General features: G+C 39.1%; 1 protein-coding gene across 1 annotated transcript in view; it reads left to right on the plus strand.

Annotated features, from left to right (window-relative positions):
* The window catches only part of DGKH (diacylglycerol kinase eta), a 275,087-nt gene that overhangs the window by 128,139 nt on the left and 125,418 nt on the right, over window positions 1-21,530 (plus strand). Inside the window, exons 3-4 of the mRNA XM_050947072.1 lie at window positions 15,313-15,423; window positions 17,002-17,082. Of these exons, the coding sequence (XP_050803029.1) occupies window positions 15,313-15,423; window positions 17,002-17,082 (192 nt within the window). The remainder of the gene's footprint in view (window positions 1-15,312; window positions 15,424-17,001; window positions 17,083-21,530) is intronic.

A 21,530-nucleotide genomic window follows, 5' to 3' on the forward strand; every position in this document is an offset into this window, starting at 1 on the left:
AACATGCCTGATTTTTAACTTGTCTCAGGTCATGGGAAAGGGTCTGTCCTGGCAGTACTAGCTGCAATGTGTCCAGTTGCCGATGGTGTTGAAGATTCCAGTGCAGAAAGATAAAGCCAGCTTCTCATCCATATGGAGGGGGAAATGTCTTTTTTTATACTTCTCAAATGTAATTCTTCAAACAATCTGATTCTCTATGATGGTAGCTGCCAAACACTGGGGACACCGATGGGACCAGCCTATTGTGGTGAAAAAAATAAAGACAGTTATCTGTTGATGTACGCTTATGCCTTCATGGTATTATTAATTGTCTTGGTCCAGTTGCATCATGTCTCTCAAAATTCATGTTCTAAAATCTGACAAGGAATCAATACTATGTGACAAAAATAACCAATCAACAAAAAACCTTCACCCTGTCAGTATCCCTATTTCCAAACTCTGTTTCTTCTCTTGCCACAGAAATCACATTCAGGAGTGCAATGATATTGTTTGAGAAAGATCTTTTCAATACAAAATCTTCCTGAGATAGGATTAATCATCTTTTTCTCCTTTCTTGTCTTGTTGCTAGTGATTGACTATATTAAAAATCTGTTTAAACAAGTGAGATTGGATGGGACTAGCTGTCTTTCTAATAGGTACAAAGGCTTTCAGTTCATTGACACCTTCCTCTCCCGTGTAGTATACTTCCCAGGTCCTGGCTTGGAGCCTAAGATCTAGGCCTGGTCTACACCTGCAGATTAGAGCACACTAGCTACATCATTAAGAGCTGTGAAAAAAGTCACACCTTGTGCAATGTAGTTAGGTTGACCTACCCCCACTGTCGATGCAGTTAGATCAATGGTAGAATTCTTCCATGTAGTTAGCTTCTGCCTATCAAAAGGGTATATTTACTACAAAGACAGAAAAATCTCTTCTCTGTCTGTAGCAAGTGTCTGCGCTGCAGATGTCTATGCTGCGAAACATAACTGCAGCAATGTCACTGCAGCGCACGTGGCATAGACATACTCCTAGAATCAGAGCATGAATTAATAGCACCCATATGCAAATAAGACTTTGTTGTAGGCTTATGCTGTTTCCTTTAAACTGTGTTCTTCCATAGTCTCTTTTTTTTGATAAATGAAGTACAGTAACCTACTTAGCACTGGGATTTTTTTATTATGCTACAACTGGAGAGAGAATTGTACTTTTAAGTAAATTCAGATAAGCTACTTTTCAGTTGCGTCATTGCTAGTAAAAAAGTTAGCAGGAAGTCTGATTCTTGGTGTGGTTTTACATGGTAGAAAGTGGAGATTGCCTTAGCCTTTTTAAAATCTACTGAATACATGTCTGTGTGTCTTAATCCTGTTCTGTATCTAATTTCTGATGGCTCTGGACTAGATAAAACATCTCTTGCACACTGCGCTCACTAGAGTCAAGTGGACAGAGAATAGAGGATTTCAATCAAAACCATCAGATCGAATTAACAGTTTGCTTAACTCTTCTGCTTCCCACAACTGAGCAGGGTGGGAGGTTTGGATGACTAGTCAGAACAAATGATTGAAAGGAAAAGGGCTCGTGTCTGGACTCTCTTAGAAGCAAATGGCCTCAATTTAATCAGCTTTATAGAGCACTCCCTGGTAGCTGAATGATTGAGATTAGCAATCAAAAAGCTGACCAAGAATTTTAAGAGGAAATCTGATAAAACAAGTCTGAGGCACTTTTAATGCTTGGTGCCGCCTCCTTTTGTGGGAAAACTTTTTTTGTAAATCAGTTCATTTTGAATGCTTTTTGGCAATGAAAGGATTCTGAAAGCATTCTTCTTATAACACTGACTTATTGAATTGCTGTTGAAAACTATACCAGTTTACTGAGATTATATATAAATATCCTACCACTTCCCAGGAGTGATCCGGTAGAGATATTAAGTGGAAAGAAAATATCAGTCAAATGAAATTGCATGAGAAATACAGATACTTTCAAGTTAGCATGACTGTACTTTTCTGTCCCTTATTTAGATTTTTAAATTATTTTGAAAGTTTATTTAAAACTTTGTTAAAGTGCCCCAACTACCGGAAGTTAGGCAAATAGATGTGGTTCCTGCCCCATGATGGTTCTAGCAAGCACATGTTTGGCATGGGGAAAGGGAAGAGACTTAGGCCACGTCTACCTACCTGCTGGATCGGCGGGTAGTAATTGATCTATTGGGGATTGATTTATCGCGTCTCGTCTAGATGTGATAAATCGTTCCCCGAATTGATGCCCATACTCCACCTCAGCAGGAGGAGTAAGATGAGTCAACGGGGGAGCTGCGGCAGTTGACTTGCCGCTGTGAGGACGGCCAGGTAAGTTGAACTAAGATACTTCGACTTCAGCTACGCAAATAGCATAGCTGAAGTTGCATATCTTAGATCGATTTCTCCCCACTCCCCCCAGTGTAGACCAGCCCATAGATAAGTGATTGAATGGTGATAGCTTGAATGCCAACTGTAGTTACACATAGTTTTAAAAATCTGCAAAGAAGCTTAAAAATACAGTTGGATTACAAAATGCTGTGAAGTGAATAGTAAGATTTGCATTCCCTTTTGCATTCTTTGGTTTTTATAAATGCTAGCAATAGTAGTTGTAATAACTTTTTTGTCTTCTCCTTCTTGCCCCCTAAACACAGCTCTTTAATTTATTTGAAATTAAATCTCTCCAAAAGACCTCAATCAAATAAACTAGATTAAAATAAAACTAACCACCACCAAAAACAAAGGCAGGAAAATTGTAATTTTAGGACTATACTTTGAAGTGTAAGTTCTGCATTTCTTTGTTACCGAACTTATTCTCTGGGTACTAGCTTTTGTTCCCAAGTGCTACTATGCAAAGCAGTTCTTTTTGCATGAGATTATTTGATGGAAGTGTTTCACATTTACTATATTCTGCTGCCAGGTGTGCATATCAAATTCAGGTCATGCTGCTTGAAAGAATCATGGATCAGTTTTATTAATCATAAACCTGGCAATGCTATGGTACATAGGGCTGGAAGTACCAAATGCCCTTCATTACCACTAACTGGAATGATCTTGCGTGAGGGCCCTTCTGAAGCCAATACATCAATCTCTCATGAGCTAAAAGAACCCTGCAATGTTGGCAGTTGCGTCTTCCATGCTAGGATGTTAAAAACTTGTGTCTTCTTCACAAGGCCTATTATAAAATCGTAACACACAATTCTCATCTTATTGCATCTCATGCAGTTGGGCATTCAACATAGCTCTTAGGCCACGTGCACGAAGAAGATAGTTCAGTACTGTCTCCAAAGGTCTTGTCACTTCTTTCATGCTCTCAATAGGGTAGAACTAATCATGTCTCTTCAGACAATCCTGAAGCGATCACCTAGAGATTCACACAAAGCAAAACTCTACAGAAACAGGTTAACAGTTATGAGGAAAAAGTTGTATTAGCTTCTGATTTGTTGTTGTAGAAGACAAGCAAATACCAAAGAAACACATTGACCTGTTTTCATATATGACATTTCATTGAGAGATGTCAGAAAACAACTTTACCTATCTTTAATGTATATACTAAGTTTAACACTAGTATAAACTAGGTTCACGAATTTTTAAAACAGCTCTGAAACTTTACTATGCAGGAAAAAAATTCTGCTTTCCCTTTATTTTTGGTAGTTTGGTAGTCCCTACATTTGGTAGTCCCTACATTTCTTCAGTGGCTGAAAATTTGATATAAGACATCTTTACTCAGGATAATTTTTTCTCTTCAAACAACGTATAGTAGAACCTCAGAGTTACAAAAACCAGAGTTACGAACTGGCCACACACCTCATTTGGAACCAGAATTATGCAGTCAGGCAGTAGAGATTTAAAAAAAAAATGCAAATACAGTACAGTAGTATATTAAACATAAACTACCAAAAATAAAGGGAAAGCAGAATTTTTTTCCTGCATAGTAAAGTTTCAGAGCTGTATTAAATCAATGTTGAGTTGTAAACTTGAGACAGAACAACCACAACATTTTGTTCAGAGTTACAAACAACCGGCATTCCCAAGGTGTTTGTAACTCTGAGGTTCTATTGTAATTTAATAGAAATTGACTAGGTCAGTGTAACAGGGTGGCTTGACCCAGGGACTGGAGAGCCTGGGGCTAAGACAGTTGTGATTTCTGCCTGAGCCCCACCTGTCAGATGATCCAAGTATAAAAGAAGCAGGAAGTTGCAGTGAAGGAGGCAAGACTCAGGAAACTGTGGCAGAGTCTGCAGAGAGCAAGGAAAACTCTTCAGGCAGGGAGGCTTGGGTAAGACCCTGTCCAAGCAGAGGAGGGACTGCAAAGGCCCCAGGCAGAAAGATCTGGGAGGAGGAAGAGAAACCTTGTGTCATGTGGTTTATGAATGGAGTTTATTTGGGATTTTGAGTTTTATTTGCATTTTTTTATATTAATAAACCTAGTACCCCCCCCCCCCCAGGAGGGGTATTTTTGACAAAGAAAATAAGTTTGATTTGAACACAACCAAATAGAAATTAGCTGCCTGTAGTGTGACCCTGGCCCACAAGGGGGCACAAAGGAGGCGGTCAGATTAAAAAATCCTAAAATCTGTGTAATAAATAAGTGAAGGATAATAAGGCCATGTTACAGTATATTTACATATGAAGTTTGTGATCTAAACACAAGAAAGTCAAGTAATTTTAAGTTATGGCTGATACTCTACACCATGCAGTTATCCTCCCCCTAGTTTCTTCTCTCACAATGGTGAGAGCTAAGAATGGACTCGAGTCTGCACTTTAAAATTTTGTGATTATTGTAGATCTGTGTCGTAAGTATGATGCTGGCATGCATAGAAGTATTTTGCCTCTGAATAGGGAGTATATGCATTATGTACATAATGAGAATTTAAAAAACACATTACAAATAAGATGATAAATGTTTGCAGTTTTTATAAAGTGGAAATAAACCCTTAATTCCATTGACTATACTTTTGAATACTAGTCCGTACGTAAACATGCTGTATGGTACATAGATGCTCTCAGCTGCAAGGGATGCTAAATCCTAACTCAACACGTGTGCATAAGATGCCTGTTTGTATGAAATTGAGAATTTATTTTTTATGGACAACTCTTTATTGATAAAAAGAAAGGCAGTAATTATAGAAGTATAACTTTTTGACAGTTTTGATACTCTAGCACATTTATTTCCATGCTTGTCATTTCTATTTTTCCATGTTTTTTTATTAAAACTACTTTGTTAATAATCTGTTAAATTGCTTTAATGGAAAAAACAGACATCATGCTACTTAAAACTTAAAATGAAAAGTTCATATTTAACTGCACAACTCATAGTAAAAGAGTGAATAATTACAATATCTTTATTGCAGTGAAGGTAATTGAATAGTCCTATTCTTACGTTTGTTGTTCTAATTTAATTACACTAGCTGCCAAGTGATCGGTGGACTTTTCATATCAGAGTGCCTGAGGGGTTCTACAGCAAAACAGGAAATACAACAGAAGAAAAACATTTAAAGAGAAAACACTCTTTTAAAACAAATTGTGTGTGTGTGGTGGGAGGAGAACACACAAGGTGCAGTGATGGAGAAAGAGGATGCACACAGTTAATAATGGTGGTAATCACAGGGGCTAATGAAAATAACTTTAGGTAAAAACTCTTAAGGTAATGCTTAAAAGTGGAGAGAGGTCATGGGAAAGAGAGTCCCTCGCTCTAGGGCCCTCTGAAGCAGAGGCAATCTTGTTAGCTTAAAAACATACATAATATCTGTCAAGCTGTCCTCCAGTGGCTCAAGAGCGTGAATACCTGTCCAAGACTGTTCAGAAGCAGGTCACAAACTCCAAATTGGTTGTGAGTTCTATACTTAGATATCACCAATTATCAAGTGAAAAAACTCTTCAGGCAATATGGAGGCACAGACAGTCCCTTGTGTATCTTACCACCCAGTTAAGCTTACCTTACACCAAACATCTCAGCAATATTCAGATTACTACCAGTCCCAAAGACCAGACACTTACCCTCGGTCAGTTACATCTGAGATCTCACACCAAAGACAATCCTATAATAAACTATCTAAAGATTTAGTAACTAGGAAAAGAAAATGAGAGTGGAGCTTTTTGTACTAGTTGGAGTTTCCTGAGTGCTGTAGGTTTCATTTCCAGGTATATTGTGTTGTATTTGTTCAGCCGAGAAGTGACAAAGGTGTGAATAAATGAGGCCAAATGTTCATCCACCAGGATGGGATGAAGTCTCCTAGCTAATTGATGATGGTAGAAAGCATTTAGTCATGGCCATTGTGATGTGAGAGCTCAGCGTCAGGGAGTAATCCGAGAGTACACCCAAACTGCAGACTGAATTGACCAATTGTGGATGTGACCCTTCAATCAAAGGAGATAGCATTATGGCTGCAAATCCTCAAAATACTTTTCTCTGCCCATGAGGATCACCTCTGTTTTGCTCTGGTTCAGATTCAGCTATCTTTTCTTCATCCATGGGTTCATCTCGTTCAAGCTCTGAGCCCGCTTGGTGGTAGCAGTATGGTCGTTTGTGATGCAAGGTAGAGATATAGGTCAACTAGTGTTGTTGGCAGTCGAGTCCATGTCATCTGACCAAGTCACCCGGTGGTTGCATGTAGATGTTGCAGAGGACTGGAGAGAATTGATTCTTGTGAGTGTCCAGAGTCCTCTTATCCTCAGTAGGTCTGGCAGAATTCCAGTAGCCAGAAGCCCCAAGCACCTGGACCTCCCACGGTGGTGCTAAGAGTGTTGATCTGTTATCTCCACTGACTGTCAGCTACTGAATTGTTCTTTTCTCTTTTTAAGCTCCTCCTCCAGCACATATATGCTTTTCAGGTGCGGGGGTTGGGGTGGCCTGGGCCTTAAATAGCACTTAACTTCTTCCTTTTCGGTGTGGGGTTGTACACCCCTCACAGCTGGCAATAACACCACCACCATGAGGTAAGGAAGTATTATCCTCACTTTGCAGATTGGGAATCAAAGCACAGAGAATGAGTGATTTACCTGCAGTGACACAGAAAGTCTATAAATGAACTGAGAAAAGAGTCCAGTCTTCTGAATACCCATCGGTGCTTTTGTTCTCTTAATGAGAATCAAGCTATAGCTGGAAATAAGGAGTGGAGCCTGTACAATGTAACAAGTCAGCTCCCCACAGATCACTGGCAAGTAGAGCTGATGGGGAATTTTGCATCAAAATTTTTCTCTTGGGGTCAGAAACTGCTGATTCATCAAAACTTTTGTTGGGAAAGTTTCTTGAGTCCAAGCTGAAATTTCAGAGCAAGAGAGAAAGGAAAAAAAAAAAAAACCCTAGCATAACCAATAGCCTTTGGTGGTTAGTGAACTCACCTGAGATGTCGGGGAGACAGGTTCAAGTCTCTTCTCTGCCTGATTCTCTCTGCCTATGAATATGTAATAAGTCCATGCATTGATTTGGGCAGAATAAGAACTTGAACCTGTGTCTCCCATATCCCTGGTTGTGCCCTAACCAAGTGGCTTGAGAATCCGTATCTCTTTGTCCCAAGGAATATTTAATTATTTATATAAAGTGGAACAGCTCCAACAGGAGAGATCTAGAGAGTCTGACTGTTTAGCTCAGTGGGTTCACAGCAGGGTTTGATCCTGTATCTCCCTCATCCCAGGTGAGTGCCCTACCCACTGGGCTATTGACTATTCTGGGCTGGTCCTTCTCTTGTTTTTTGTGAAAAATTTCTAACGGTCTTGGTCTTATCCCAGTGTGGAACAAAAACAAATCTTCAAACCTCTAAATTTTTCATAACTCAGAATAATTTTTTTCGTATTGCCCTACCAGCAAGTGCTCTGTTGATCACAGTTTAAGAGCCATTGGTTTACACCATATCTTCACAGAACTGCATGGTATAAAGGCATCTTTTGAAGCTAAATCAAACTTTTTAATAAAATATGAAAAGCCTAATCCAGTCCCCAGGATGCCAGATTACATAAATCATGAAAATTTAAAAGACAGTAGGCACAGTCCATAATTTTTTAGCTTTATCTGGAATCAGTTGCTATAAACTGCTTTTTCCATGTTGCACGGTTTCCTGGCACACTTTTACCATAGTCATCAATTAGATTGCTGCTTTTCACACTTAAAAATATGGATTTCTGGGCAGTGAACAATGAATTAGAGAGTAATCTTTTTTTTTTCACCACTGAAATCTGCTGGAAAGAGGTGCCCTGTCCAAGGAGTTATTGTGGATGCAAGGTTTCATTGAACTGGCTAATCTAAGAGCATATGTATTAAACTTGTTGGGGAATAGTTAGAAAACTGAATTCAAAATATGTCATAAGTAACCAGAATTTCCCACACCTTCTAGTAAAGTGGAGTGAAGTCAATATAAACTTGGAATGCAATGAAACCAATGAATTATTTTAAACTGTATAATCTGTAACTCAAAAGGAAATGCTCTAAAAGTAGGCCTGGCAGAATTCAATTTTTGTGTTTTAATTTTGATGGATAATATCTCTGTTCATTTTAAAGCATTTTTTATTTTTATCAATATACATTTTCACAGTTGCAGGAATTATGGAGGTGGGTCTGACAGTAGTTATCTAATGGCATTAGATGCTGAGATTCACATATTTAACACTTGATAACTGTTAGAACACAAATTGTCAACATCAGATGTCAAAATATACTCAGTAAGTATTCTTAAACTCTAAGTTCTCAGGCAGCATTTTTCTTAGTTTGCTTATCTGTATATTTTGATGATTATCCATGGAAATAGCTTTTGTCAGTTTGTATGTGTATGCTAAAATCAACATTTACTGACATTTACCAATAAATAGCTAATCCTTTCAGGCCTATCTATAAAGTCTCAAAGATACCTAGCACTTTAATGTGTCAACTAACAGGCATTTGATAAACTAGAGTAATGATATGAGCTGCAGTTTGTTATAACACCTGTTGTTGTCTTACACAGACTTAAAGCTATTAAAATATCAGAAACAATATGGTATAATGACAGATCATTTTGTAACCAAAATTGTTTGGAAAGCCTTTACTAATGGAGGGGTATAGTACTGATGCATGTTTAGGTTCTTCAGAAAAGTCAGTAAATATTAAGATTCTGGGAATGCTCTCTTATCACTTTATAGGTCTTCACAACATTTATATTGTCCAAAAGTTCAGTATTTTCACAAATGTTGATAACATTTAGTGGATTTGATAGCCAGAAATAACAGCCTGCTTTCTACTGAGTACAACTACTTAGAGTTGTGTCTTAATCAATGGAATTTGTTAGTGTCCTTAAAAGGAGAAAACCAACAAAGTAATATAAAGGAAAAATTGAATATTTGTTGAGACAGACCTAATTATAAGATTGATTTTATTGTAATTTTTGTTTATACTTTCTTTCAAAGAATGATTTGAATTGAAAGTGTGCAGCAGTGTTAATGTGCCTCTCTGCGGCAATGCTCTTGTTACATCCTTTAGTAAGGGATGATTGCTGCAGTTTACGTTTTAAAGGTGTTAGACCATTACCCTAGAACCACAGACACTATTTACTCTTCCCTGTGGAATTGTAATGGAATTTTTGCTTTTTGCTTGTGGGAGGCATCTCTCTTGAGTAGTTTTAGTAGTTTGTGTTATTTTATAGTTATACCTACATGTACTTTATGGAACAACAAAATCTTTGAGTGCCTACCCTGCAGCCATTGAAGACAATAGCAACACTCCCATGGACTTCACTTGGTACAGGATCAAGTCCAGCATGACTTTATTAAAATTAGCCTAATCAGCAGTGTAATTTGATTGTATCTCTGGAAAAAGTCATACACATTTCTGTAATTTTGCAATTTTGATTTTCTGATGTATGTGGTATTTACATTCCGCTCTTCTGCCTGGAAAGAGTCATTTTACCCATTTTAAACCTTTTAACTCAGAACTAGTGAAACTAAAATGAACAAAAGGTGATAGTCATTAATTCAGGAGTGGGCAAACTTTTTGGCCCAAGGGCCCCATTGGGGTTGCAAAACTGTATGGAGGGCTGGGTAGGGAAGGCTGTGTCTCGCAAAACAGCCTGGCCTCCGCCTCCATCTGACCCCTCCCACTTCCCGCCCCCTGACTGCCCCTCTAAGAACCCCTGACCCATCCAACTCCCCCTGCTCCCAGTCCCCTGACTGCTCTGACCCCTATCCACACTCCTGCCCCTTGACAGGCCCCCCCCGGGACCCCACGCTTATCCACCCCTCCCTGTCCCTGGGACCTCCCTTTATCCAGCCCCTCAGCTCTGGCCCCCTTACCATGCCGCTCAGAGCAGCATGTCTGGCAGCCGCGCTGCCTGGCTGGAGCCAGACATGCTGCCACGCTGCTTGGCAGGAGCGTGCAACCCTGCTGCCCAGAGCGCTGCCCGTGTGGCGGCATGGCTGTGGGGGAGGGAGGACAGCGGGGGGGTTGGGGAGGGCCTAGCCTCTCTGGCTGGGATCTCAAGGGCTTGGCAGGATGGTCCTGCAGGCCGGATGTGGCCTGCGGGCTGTACTTTGCCCACCTCTGCATTAATTTCAGTTTGCTGAGCGTACAGCCAAGTTCAGTGATAACTAAAGGAAAATTTCATTGTACTGGCTATTTTATTCGTGAGTATTTGCTCTGTCCCTAAATTTTTAGTTTTTAGTTTGTGTGCAGATTTTTATAGTGACCGTGTATAATTGGATACACAAGCTGTCATGGGGGAAGCTGGAGGTTTTAGCAGTTGAGTGGGAGACAGAACTTTTGGCAAGCATCGCAGTGCAGGCTTGTGAGATGCACCCATTAACTGGATGCTTCTGCCAAATTACAGCAGTGAAGTAGTTAACAATATTGACAATTGTTTCCATTTTGCTTCAGAGTTAATATTCTGCTGAGGTGAATGGGTCAGTTCGTGGCTCTTTGATTTTTCTTGTCTGAAGACTCAAGGAGACATTATTACTGCTTTGGTTTCTGCTCCATTTGTAACTGAAGGTTTTCCTCTCAACTCTGGGGGTTAGCAATGTGATCTATATATGACCCAAGGAACTCTTAATGCCAGCTGGCAGATGGGTTAGTAGGGGGTTCATCAAAAGAATGTCATGTAAGTCTCTAATGAAAGCCTGTATCGCACAGGTCGTCATAGACATTGCAAAGCATATGGAGTTATGTATACACACTGAAAATTATGTTCTTAAGGTCTGTGACTAGAGATTGGTCACCAGAATGGTGTAAAGCAGGTTTTCTTTCAGGCAAGAAATGTGTGTTTGTTTGTTTAGGTGTAAATTAAGGACCGTATGGTTCAAAATGGGTATCTATTCACAGCGTGAGCCAAATGCTAATGAAGGATTGTGAAATCTTCAAAGAGAGGAAATTTAGAGGAAGAAGCGAACCAGTAAGGACAATGAACTTTTGGGGAAATAACTAAAAGGTATGGAGGTGTGGGGGCGACAGATAGCTCAGTGGTTTGATCATTGGCCTGCTAAACCCAGGGTTGTGAGTTCAATCTTTGAGGGGGCCACTTAGGGATGTGGGGCAAAATCAGTACTTGGTTCTGCTAGTGAAGGCAGGAGGCTGGACTCAAGGTCCCTTCCAGTTCTTGGAGATAGGATATCTCCATTATTTATTTATACCCTTATTCCTTTAATCTGTGAGGCCAAGCTGCCAGCAGGCTTGATTTTATGAAAAGGGATCTCAGCCAAATTGGTTGAAAATGCTGGGAAAAGTACTTCGGGTATATTGTATATATTGTAGGAGATTGGGCAGTGCCTTTTAATTAAGTTTAGGATCTAGAAAGCATGTTATGATTTTGTTTTATGTGTAACCATTTGTTTCCAATATTCTTACTTTCTGTCATTTGAATCACTATTCTTTGATGATAAACTATGGGCTTGTCTACACTTACTAATGAAGACACTACCAACACTGACGAGAGAGCGTCTTCCATTGGTGTAGATACTCCACCTCCCCAAGAGGTGACTTCTGAGCTGAATCTTGTAAACAGAAGGGTGCTTTTCCTTTGGGAGTAGTGTATCTGAGAGTTCTGTGTGCGTTCAATGGAATGGGCTGAGCAGTCCAGAGGGACCCTCAGAGGACTCAGTGGTTGGTGCGTATCTTTTGCTAATCTTTGCAGAGAGAATTAGGGCTGTGAAGGCCTGGAAGGTCAGTCTTGTCTTGCCAGAGGCTGGTGGTTTCAGAGAGCTGATCCACAGCAGGCACAGGCAAGACTTCCTGATGCTAAGGGCAGGTGGTGGGGATGTGCCTCACAACCCCAGGAAGTATCGCACTGTAAAGGTTAGATTTTTGGACCAAAGTAGGGGCACAATCGGAATTTTCCTGTGGAGGTGGCCCAGGTAATCTTCCAAGTAGCAGAGATCACTACCAAAAATGTATGGAGATAAAAGTCTGCATTTGTACATGTTACACAAAATATTAAAGCCCATGTGTTCCAAGATTGCACCACACTGACCTGTGGGGCTTGCTAATCAACATACAACCAAGAGCTGCACACCTCTGTGAATTCAGTGCTCTCAATTTCATTTTCAGCAGCATCCCATTTTGTGCATGCATTGGGTTCCAGGAGGCACCCACATATGTAAGTTGTTTCCCCCTTCGCACTGCTGCACAGCATATATATATCCTTGCCAAGCCACCACCTCTTCTTCTGGAGCATGCCTGGAAGCAGAAGAGATTGAGGAGGTAGCTTGAAGAGAGGGCAGCCCAGGGTTCTGGAAAACAGGGAGCTAGGGTTGGAGCCACAGGAAAAGCTGCTGCCCCCTCTCCAGGCCCTGCTGTTTGCTGACAGCTTCAATCACTACTTCTTCCTCATCTCCCAGGACTGGTCCCAAGTGAGAGAGACCAGCCAAGACCTCTCCGTCTCTCTCTATAGTGACCTACCATTAAGGCTAAGATTTTGTCACAGATATTTTTAATAAAAGTCACGGGCAATAATGAAAAATTCATGGAAGCTCGTGACCTGTCCCTGGCTTTTACTAAAAATATCCATGTCAAAATGGGGAGCCTGGGTAGTGGTGGGCAAGCTTGAAACTCCAGGGTCCCCCTCCACTGGTGGTTTGGAACTGCGGGGCTTCCCCTTGCTGCCTGTGGTAGCCGGGAGTGGTGGAGGGCTCTTGTCGCCTGGAGCGGCCAGGGTACCCCACAGCTCCCTGGCTCCGCAGGCAGCAGGGGACCCTGCAGCTCCCAGCTGGCACTGGCTGAAATCATGGACATCTTTGACGTCCATGACTAAATCATAGCTTTACGTATCATCTATTGCCAAGCAAGTGAAGGTCTGGGCTTACTGCATCCCTGGAGCAAAGTTCTGTAGAAAGGGTTGGATTTTGTACCAGTGGAACTGGATGATGCAAGTACTCTGCTCTCAGTAGTGTATGTCTGTTGATGAAAGCATTTACACTGTACACGAATGAAAGTACATTACCTGACTATTTTAAATTAATAAGAATATTTATTATCAGGATCTGTTGTAATAGCTACATATGCAAAAAATAAATGCTATAGTGGTTAAATGGTTTTTCACCTCCAACTTTAGAAGGATTTTTTTTTTTGAGAAAACAACTTTCTCATAGTTAAAATGGGAGTTTAAAAGATTTGTCATAGAGTTTTGATTAATCGTTTACAATTCCGGAGCCATTTAATGGACAACACAATCCCCTGGTTACATTAAACATGTGGAGTGTTTGTGCGATATTATTAGTGCTCTAAAAGGGAGAGAGAGAGCCATAATAATGCCTGTTTTTGTAGAAATGACATTAAAGATTTAATTTAATCTTCAGGAAAACTGTGTGTTTTTTAAAGTCTAGAAAAATAAATAGGCCAACAGATTTATGTTCTTTCTATAGATTTTAAATTCATGTATCTCCTTCATGAAAAAGGTTTTTAATGTACATTCTGATCTTCCCATAATGTATGCCATTTATATCATAACATACATTTAGATTTTTCCACTTTCAGGATAATATTAAGATAAGTGCCAGTGCCCGTTATGTATTTAAAGAGGGAATTAGGATCATTGGATACAGAGGTTAAATTGTATGGAACTCATTTCTTTATTATTCTCGCTTTTGAACTGTGTTACATATACATAAATCATATGCTTGTAATTCATGTGCACCATGAAAATTTCAAAGAGGGGTACAAAACACAAGTACAGTATGGCTATAACAAACAAAACCAAAACTGGTGTGTGTGCCTGTGACTACTGTTGACTGAATTGTTAACAAATTAAATCCATTACATCACGTGAAAATATTTTATCTTTGTTAGATATATTTTGGGGCATTTTATTTAAAAAACACTAAAGAATTTAGTACAGTAGCCATCCTATGGATACATTTAATAATTGTTTCACATTCATCAATGGGAAATAGTGGAACAAAAAGGTATATTTTCCTTTTTCTTGTGAATGTATTATGTTAAAGTTAAGAAGAATTTGACATCCATTGAAAGAAGAATATGTCAGATACTCTTTGATTAAGCTTATAAGTGGTCCAGATCAACTTGTAAGTGAACTTTGCATCATGTTGTCTAGAAATTGCACTGTACTATGACATCGGCATCATGACATAATACAAAATGGAAATACCATACTTCAGAGACCATTTCAGAGCAGAGAATCCAGACCCATAAGTATCTTTGTTTCCCTTTTAATAGTGTACTTCCAAAGAGAAATTTGTGTATTTAAGACTCTCAGTGATATAGGCCACTGTGCACAACTATATTATACCATTAAGTTATAAAAATTCCTCCTATGAAATGTACATGGAGAGTGCTTAAAAATCAATGGTGTGATGAGGCCCGCAGATATTGCCAAAACATTTCTAAACACATTAATTTATTGTGCTTTTGACACTGTTCTTCCAAGTTTCAGTTGCTGTCTTCTTTTCCATTTTAATAGTTAGAGGAAAGGGGTAGCAAGAATAGAGATGCCACAGAGTAGGATCTGTATGCGCTTATATGGCATAGATAGCTAATATTTTTTTTCAGAATTGTGCAACTGCCAATCATTGCTCACCACAATATTGTGGTTTTGGAATTTAAATAGCAGTTTAATCTTCAGAATAGTTATTTGCATTTTCAATGTATATCTCCATTGCTTTTTGAATGCGTACACAAAATTAACATTTTGCCAGTATTCTCATTGTTAAAAATAATTGTGCATACTTTGATTGTCAAATGATAGAATCAATCATAATCTCATATACATGAATACAAATAAAAATAATGAATATCTTTATACAGAAAATTGTTTACAAGGGTCTAAGAATTTTTTTATATAGTATATTTAGATACTTGGATATTTGTACCAGTTCTGATGTAGTTAAATATTTTTTTTCTTGTTTTCAGACAAGTGTAAAGGAAGGGCTACTACTGAAGCAAACAAGTTCTTTTCAGAGGTGGAAAAAACGTTATTTCAAACTTCGAGGCCGTACCCTTTACTATGCCAAGGATTCAAAGGTAAAGATGTAAGAGACTGCCTTATGGGAACGAATGCCTTATACTTGTACCACCAATTGTCTCTTAGGTTTATTAAAATTAGAACATCAATTTAAAATAACAGTGATTTGTTTTCACAACCAATTTGCTATTTATAAAAATTAGTATACAAAAATAATTTGCAAAAGAAGACAGGTTACATACACCTCTGAGTTTTAGGTATGGTGGTTTGTTTCTGTTCTTTTACCCTTTTTAAACAAATTAGTCAAATAATGTTAATAAGCTGATTTCCATTTTTTTTTACTTAGAAAAATAAATTTTAAAAAGGAAAAAAACATTGGAGGGATATTTTTCAAGTTAAGCCTCAGAGTTCAAGCTATTACTGTCTGAAGGGCACTGTCCTGAAAGATACTTAAATGATTATACTAAATAATGATAGTCAGGAGTCATCCCTTGAAATGAATTTTTCAATGGAAAAATGAGTTCTGAAAAACTGAAATTTTCAGTGGGAAAATTTCATTTTCAGAAATTACTGTCCTTTCTGGTAGGAAAATCTAAATGAAATATTTCATTTCAGGTCAGTTTGATCCAAATGGAAATGTTTCAGTTTGTTGAACTGAACTGAAACGTTTAATTTCAAGTCAGTTTGTCATTAAGCTGCGTCTGCGTGAGCCCCCATGGTGCCTTCTGGGAGTGGCAGTTCAGGTGCTTCAGGCCCTCATTTGCTCCTATTGATTGGCTTCCTTGACCCCACTACATTTCCCATAATGCACTACAGTCTCCCTGGTGACTGAGCTGCATGGTGCATCAAAGGAGTCCCATAGATAAGAATGGGGGCATGAGTCAACCAAACTCGGCACAGATGTACAGTCACTGCCCTGAAGAACTGACAACTTTAATTAACAAGACAGACAAGGGGTGGGAAAATGGCAGGATCATTCATATATTACAGAGGGGAAACTGAGGCAGATCTGGGAATTAAATCCAGATCCCCTGCCATCCCAGTTATACCTGCCTCAACTGCAGGACCATCCTTAGTTAGGCTCCCTGCCATGAGCTGAATGTGTGTGTGTGTGTGTGTGTGTTTCTTTTTTACTCTCTTTTGCCCACAGCACAGGAAGGGAGGAGAGAGACATGACTGGAATTTTTGTACTGGTCATCAATGAGCTTCAGTGAGCCAGCAGATCCCATTTAACCCTTTCCCAGCAGACTTAATGCTGGCAAATAGGCTGTGATGTTTAAAGTAGACTCTGCCAGACTATTATATGTATCTTTCTTCTTTGACTCTATTATGGCATGTTTATGTGGTTCTCAAAGGCTAGATATAATATTGTAAATTTTCTCAAATTTTGAAATGAAGATTACTTTTTTGACTGGGATAAAATTCATTTTCAGCCCACTTATGTTTTTGAATTTTCCTACTGATCGGATTGTTACATGGTTCCCTCTGAAAGGTGAAATTAGAAAGATTTATCTGCTTAGTAATTTTTCTACTTTTTTCATTTGATTCCTAAAACAATAGTGTGGAAGTGAAAGTGCAGTAGGGTAAGTGTGCTTAAAAGTGGTATTTAATGTGTTTGTGTTATTTTCCGTTCACAGTCTCTTATATTTGATGAAGTTGACCTGTCAGATGCCAGTGTAGCTGAATCAAGCACAAAAAACGTCAACAACAGCTTCACGGTATGGTGCCTTTATCATAACTGTAGCTTTGAAAGCTATAAAAAGACTGTAACTAAGACAATCAAGAATGCTCTCAATAAAGTTGTTTCTTATTTTCCTTTATATGGAAGTGTATTAATGAAATAGCCTGTAGTGTCTTGACAACATTATATTAACTGTTGATAATTCTGAACACAGTTTCATGCACATCTTTTATCAGCTTTTAATACATTTAATATTTGTTTCATAAAATGCTGATACAGAACATTAAAAAAAATAGTGAAGGTGAATATCAACTGTCCTTATTTTCAATTATCTTTATTTTATGCTGTAGTTTATCTTTTAATGTGTCATATTCTTTTAAGTTAAATTTCCTGGATGATTATCACTGTGTGATTTTAATTCCCTATTCTTAAATTGATAATTCTGATCCTCAACTGTATTAAAATAATTGGGTTTTTTGCTAACCATGTTATTCTTAGTTGGTTTCAACCTCGCTGTCTTTGTACTTATACCTTATTTATACAGTGGCATATGAGTGAGGGCATTACAAGTTTATATAAATACATATCGGCGTTTTACACAAAAACCTAGAATTATGTCTTCTTTTCACACTCCTAAGGGAAGGCTGAATGTTTTGTAAATGTTTTAAATTATTTTATTATGGAAATAAGTGATAAAGATCAGTCTGTTATGTCCCCGTCACCCCGCCCCTGCAAGTGGTGAGGTTTTGTGAACATTTTTAACTCTCATGGAAAGGGGTTTTAAAGCCAAAGACTAGCTGCCAAGAAGACACTGAGTGAAATTCTTCTCCATGAAATCAATGGAAATTCTACCATTGACTTAAGTGGTACACCTCCACACTGATATAACGTGACCCTGTATAGCATGAATTCGGATATAACGCAGTAAAGCAGCGCTCTGGGGGGGTGGGGCTGCACACTCCTGTGGATCAGAGCAAGTTCAATATAACACGGCTTCATCTATAACGTGGTAAGATTTTTTGGCTCCTGAGTACAGCGTTATATTGGGGTAGAAGTGTACTAGGATTTCATCATCTTATCTGCAACTCCCACCGCTCTCAATCTAACTATTAACCTTTCAATTTTTCCTGAGGATTTTAGCATCCCAGGTGATCTTGGTCACATAGTAAGAGTCAATTTCTGAGGAGGTCCCATGCCTGCCTGATGACAGCTTTGCTGATGAAGACTCCAGAGGCTCGCTCTTTCTGGTGTTCGATGAGTAGTTAATATAATCAGAGCAAGCGTGCTTTTATCAGCCTAGGTTGGAGGTCAGGTTGTTGCACTGACTAAAGTTTCTTTAGCATTTATAATTTCTTCCCAGATACAGTGATTTTCAATAACAGAGTCTGGATGACGAGATCCACATCTGGCAAGATAGTATGTGATCTTTCGGCTAGGGGCAGGTAGAAGAAGGCTGCCTTTTTGCTTTTTGGCTGTCTATTGTCAGTGAAGAGTCCAGAAAGCCCTCTTGGCTGCATGCCACTCTGATGACAGTGGGGCAGATGCCCCTTAGTGAGGGTGATGGAATGTTAGCTATTTTTTCATAGTGGTTTCCATTACCTATTTGAAATTCTACTTACATCTTGCCTGTTTTTAGCTTTAGACAAGAACTATTTATCATTCCAGCATTGGGATAACTGAGGAATGATGAAGAAGTGTAGTCTACCTGTGTGAGCAGAAGTTCAAAGTTTCTTTGGCTATCTTTCATCAGTAGAAGAAAGGCATGGGTGTGTGTCTCAGTTAGTGGCCTAAATTTCTTTCAGTGTATCTAAGAATGCCTATGAGATGAATAGAGAGGGTTTTTTGTTGTTGTTGTGTTTTTTGAAAAAAGGATGTAATACTGTTTTTTCTGTTCTTGGCCATCATATCTTGAACTCCAGAGTGTCCATCTTTGATGTGAGTTGTCTTCTATGTGCTTTTCTTTTGGATTTCCTTAGAGGTTGGTGCTGGATTCTAGAATAGGTTGGAGAATTCTGAAGGAAATTTGGTTTTTTACTTCATTTTTCAGGGCTTTTTTGAGAACCATGGAGATAGTGAAGAAGGTACTGGGGAAGATGTCTTTGGAGCCACAGTGTTGACAGCTGTGGATAGTGTATTATTTTCATATCTTACTAGGTCTTCCAGCCTGGGCAGAACTTTCGCTGAGAAGTTTTATTTATTTATTTAAATTATATCTGGTCTGATTCTTCTGGAGTGGACTATGCCATTTATTACCAACTCTCATCTCCTTCTTGGTCTTTTGTCTTCTCCCCTTGAGTTTGTGTGACATAGTCTGACAGCAGCAAAGCTCAGTGGGATAGCACATCTCTGTCCTGGTCCTTTAACTAATACTGAGGGTAGAGGTTCCAGAAACTCTTTGCCTTTCAGCACCTCTCCATAGGTAGTACTGAGAGCTCTCTTTTCTCTTCTTTCTTTGAGAAATAATGTATCCCAAACCGGTTTCATTATCTGTTTCTTTGGGTTATCTTCAGCTTTCCCCTGTAAGCATTTTGTTCACTAAAAATCTGCCAAGAAAGAAATAGATGATGTAGTTAACATGTTATTGATTCTCCATCCTAATGTGTGACACCCATTATTAACATAGGTTTATTTTGGGTGGAATAACCTCTGTCCTAATGGGTCACTGTGCTGCTGTCCAGTAATGATTGGGATGGGATAACTCTTTCCTGCCTCTTAGGAGAGGGAAATGCACCTTCATGAATGTTTAGTAGTTTCAGTGAAATAGTAATTTAGTTTTATCTTTTTTAAATCCATTCTTATTTTAAATTTCAAACTTGCCATTTCACTTTAAAAAAATCAGCTTTCTATGGAAAGCTTTATATTCTCTCCCCTTCACTCCTTCTAGTCTTACATCTTTTTGGAGATAGGTGCATGTTGAGATTTTTAATACACTATAAGCACTATCCTTGGGAAGAACCCACATCCTAAAGTTAGACACAACACAGCATTAAGGTTGGATTTATCTGAAATGTGCATATATTGCACATTTGTAGAATATTTTATGTGACTAAATGTTTTGCTTGTTCACGAGAAATACTTTCTCACCGAAACAAAGTGGGAGGAAAGGGAAGAGATTTGAAGGAAAATAAAATAAAATAAAAAGAAGCCAGCAAATAAAGCATGTAACATAACATCTATTTCAGTTTGTTCTTCATAATTATTTCTACCCACGAATATCTCAACCCTCAGACAAACCTCCTTTCTGACAAATAGTGCCTAGTGGACAGGTTTGTACTGATGAGCAGTGCAGTCCTCTCCTTTTTCAGTCTCTGAGGACCTGATGCAAAATCCACTGAAGTAAAGTAAAGGATTCCTAGGGTACGTCCAGACTACCCGCCGTATCGACGGATAGCAATTGATTTATCTAGACGCGATATATCGATCCCCAAACGTGCTCCCTGTCAACTCCGGAACTCCACTGGAGCGAGTGGTGGTAGTGAGTCAGCGGGGGAGCCGCGGACGTCAATCCTGCGCGGTGAGGACGAGAGGTAAGTCGGAATAAGATACTTTGACTTCAGCTACAGTATTCACGTAGCTGAAGTTGCGTATCTTACATCGACACCCCCCCCCAACTCCCCAGTGTAGACCAGACCCTAGTGACTTCAGCAGGTTTTGAATCAGGTCCTAAGTGCCTATGTTGCTCCCTAAGTAGTCTGCTAAGCTTGTTTGGGTCCCCTTCCCCCAACACAGTGTACAGCCTCTGCCTCAGTGAGCTGTTTAGAAATGTGGGTGTCTTATACTCAGCAATTCAATAGCAATATTAGATTTCTACTTTGGAATACTACTTATTGTAGAGAATCTGTGGGCCCATGTACACGGAGAGTATAACTGTGTCAGTACATGGCTGTCTGATTAAATAAGAAGCACCCATATTTTAGTACCATTTTCTGTTTTTAGTGTGCATGGAACAGTGTGGTTCTATAGCCATTTTAGGGACTGGTCTTACAGCCTAGTTCCTAATCATAACATAATATGATCCTGTTCCTCAGCTCCATGCTATACTTGTGTTATCCTGTTCTACAAACAAAAAATGGTCACAATGTGGATATCCATAATTGTGCTGACATGGTTTGATAGTAGGATAATGCAATGAGCAAGCTGGACATGTTTCTCCATTGCCCTGCACAGTGTGTAGTAATTTGTGCCAGAGCAAAGTGTGTGCAAAACACTGCCAAATCACAATGGTGCAACATTTCACACCTGCTTTGAACTGGTCTAAATGCCTACATGAGATGCAGGGCAAAAGAAATCTAGTCCTGTTGGACTTAAAAGGACATATCAAATATTAAATAATGAAAAGGGGAGTGGTGGGGTTGAGAAACACTTCTTTGGATGTTTTAAAATTAAAAAAATATTTTCAGGGCTTCCATTTTCCTGGTCCATCTGTCTAATGTTAGTAAAGGTAATGACAGGAAGCACAGGAATCCCCCTTTCCCCACCATGGTG

Source organism: Gopherus flavomarginatus, chromosome 1, assembly GCF_025201925.1.
Source record: "Gopherus flavomarginatus isolate rGopFla2 chromosome 1, rGopFla2.mat.asm, whole genome shotgun sequence".
NCBI classification, from domain to species: Eukaryota; Metazoa; Chordata; order Testudines; family Testudinidae; genus Gopherus; species Gopherus flavomarginatus.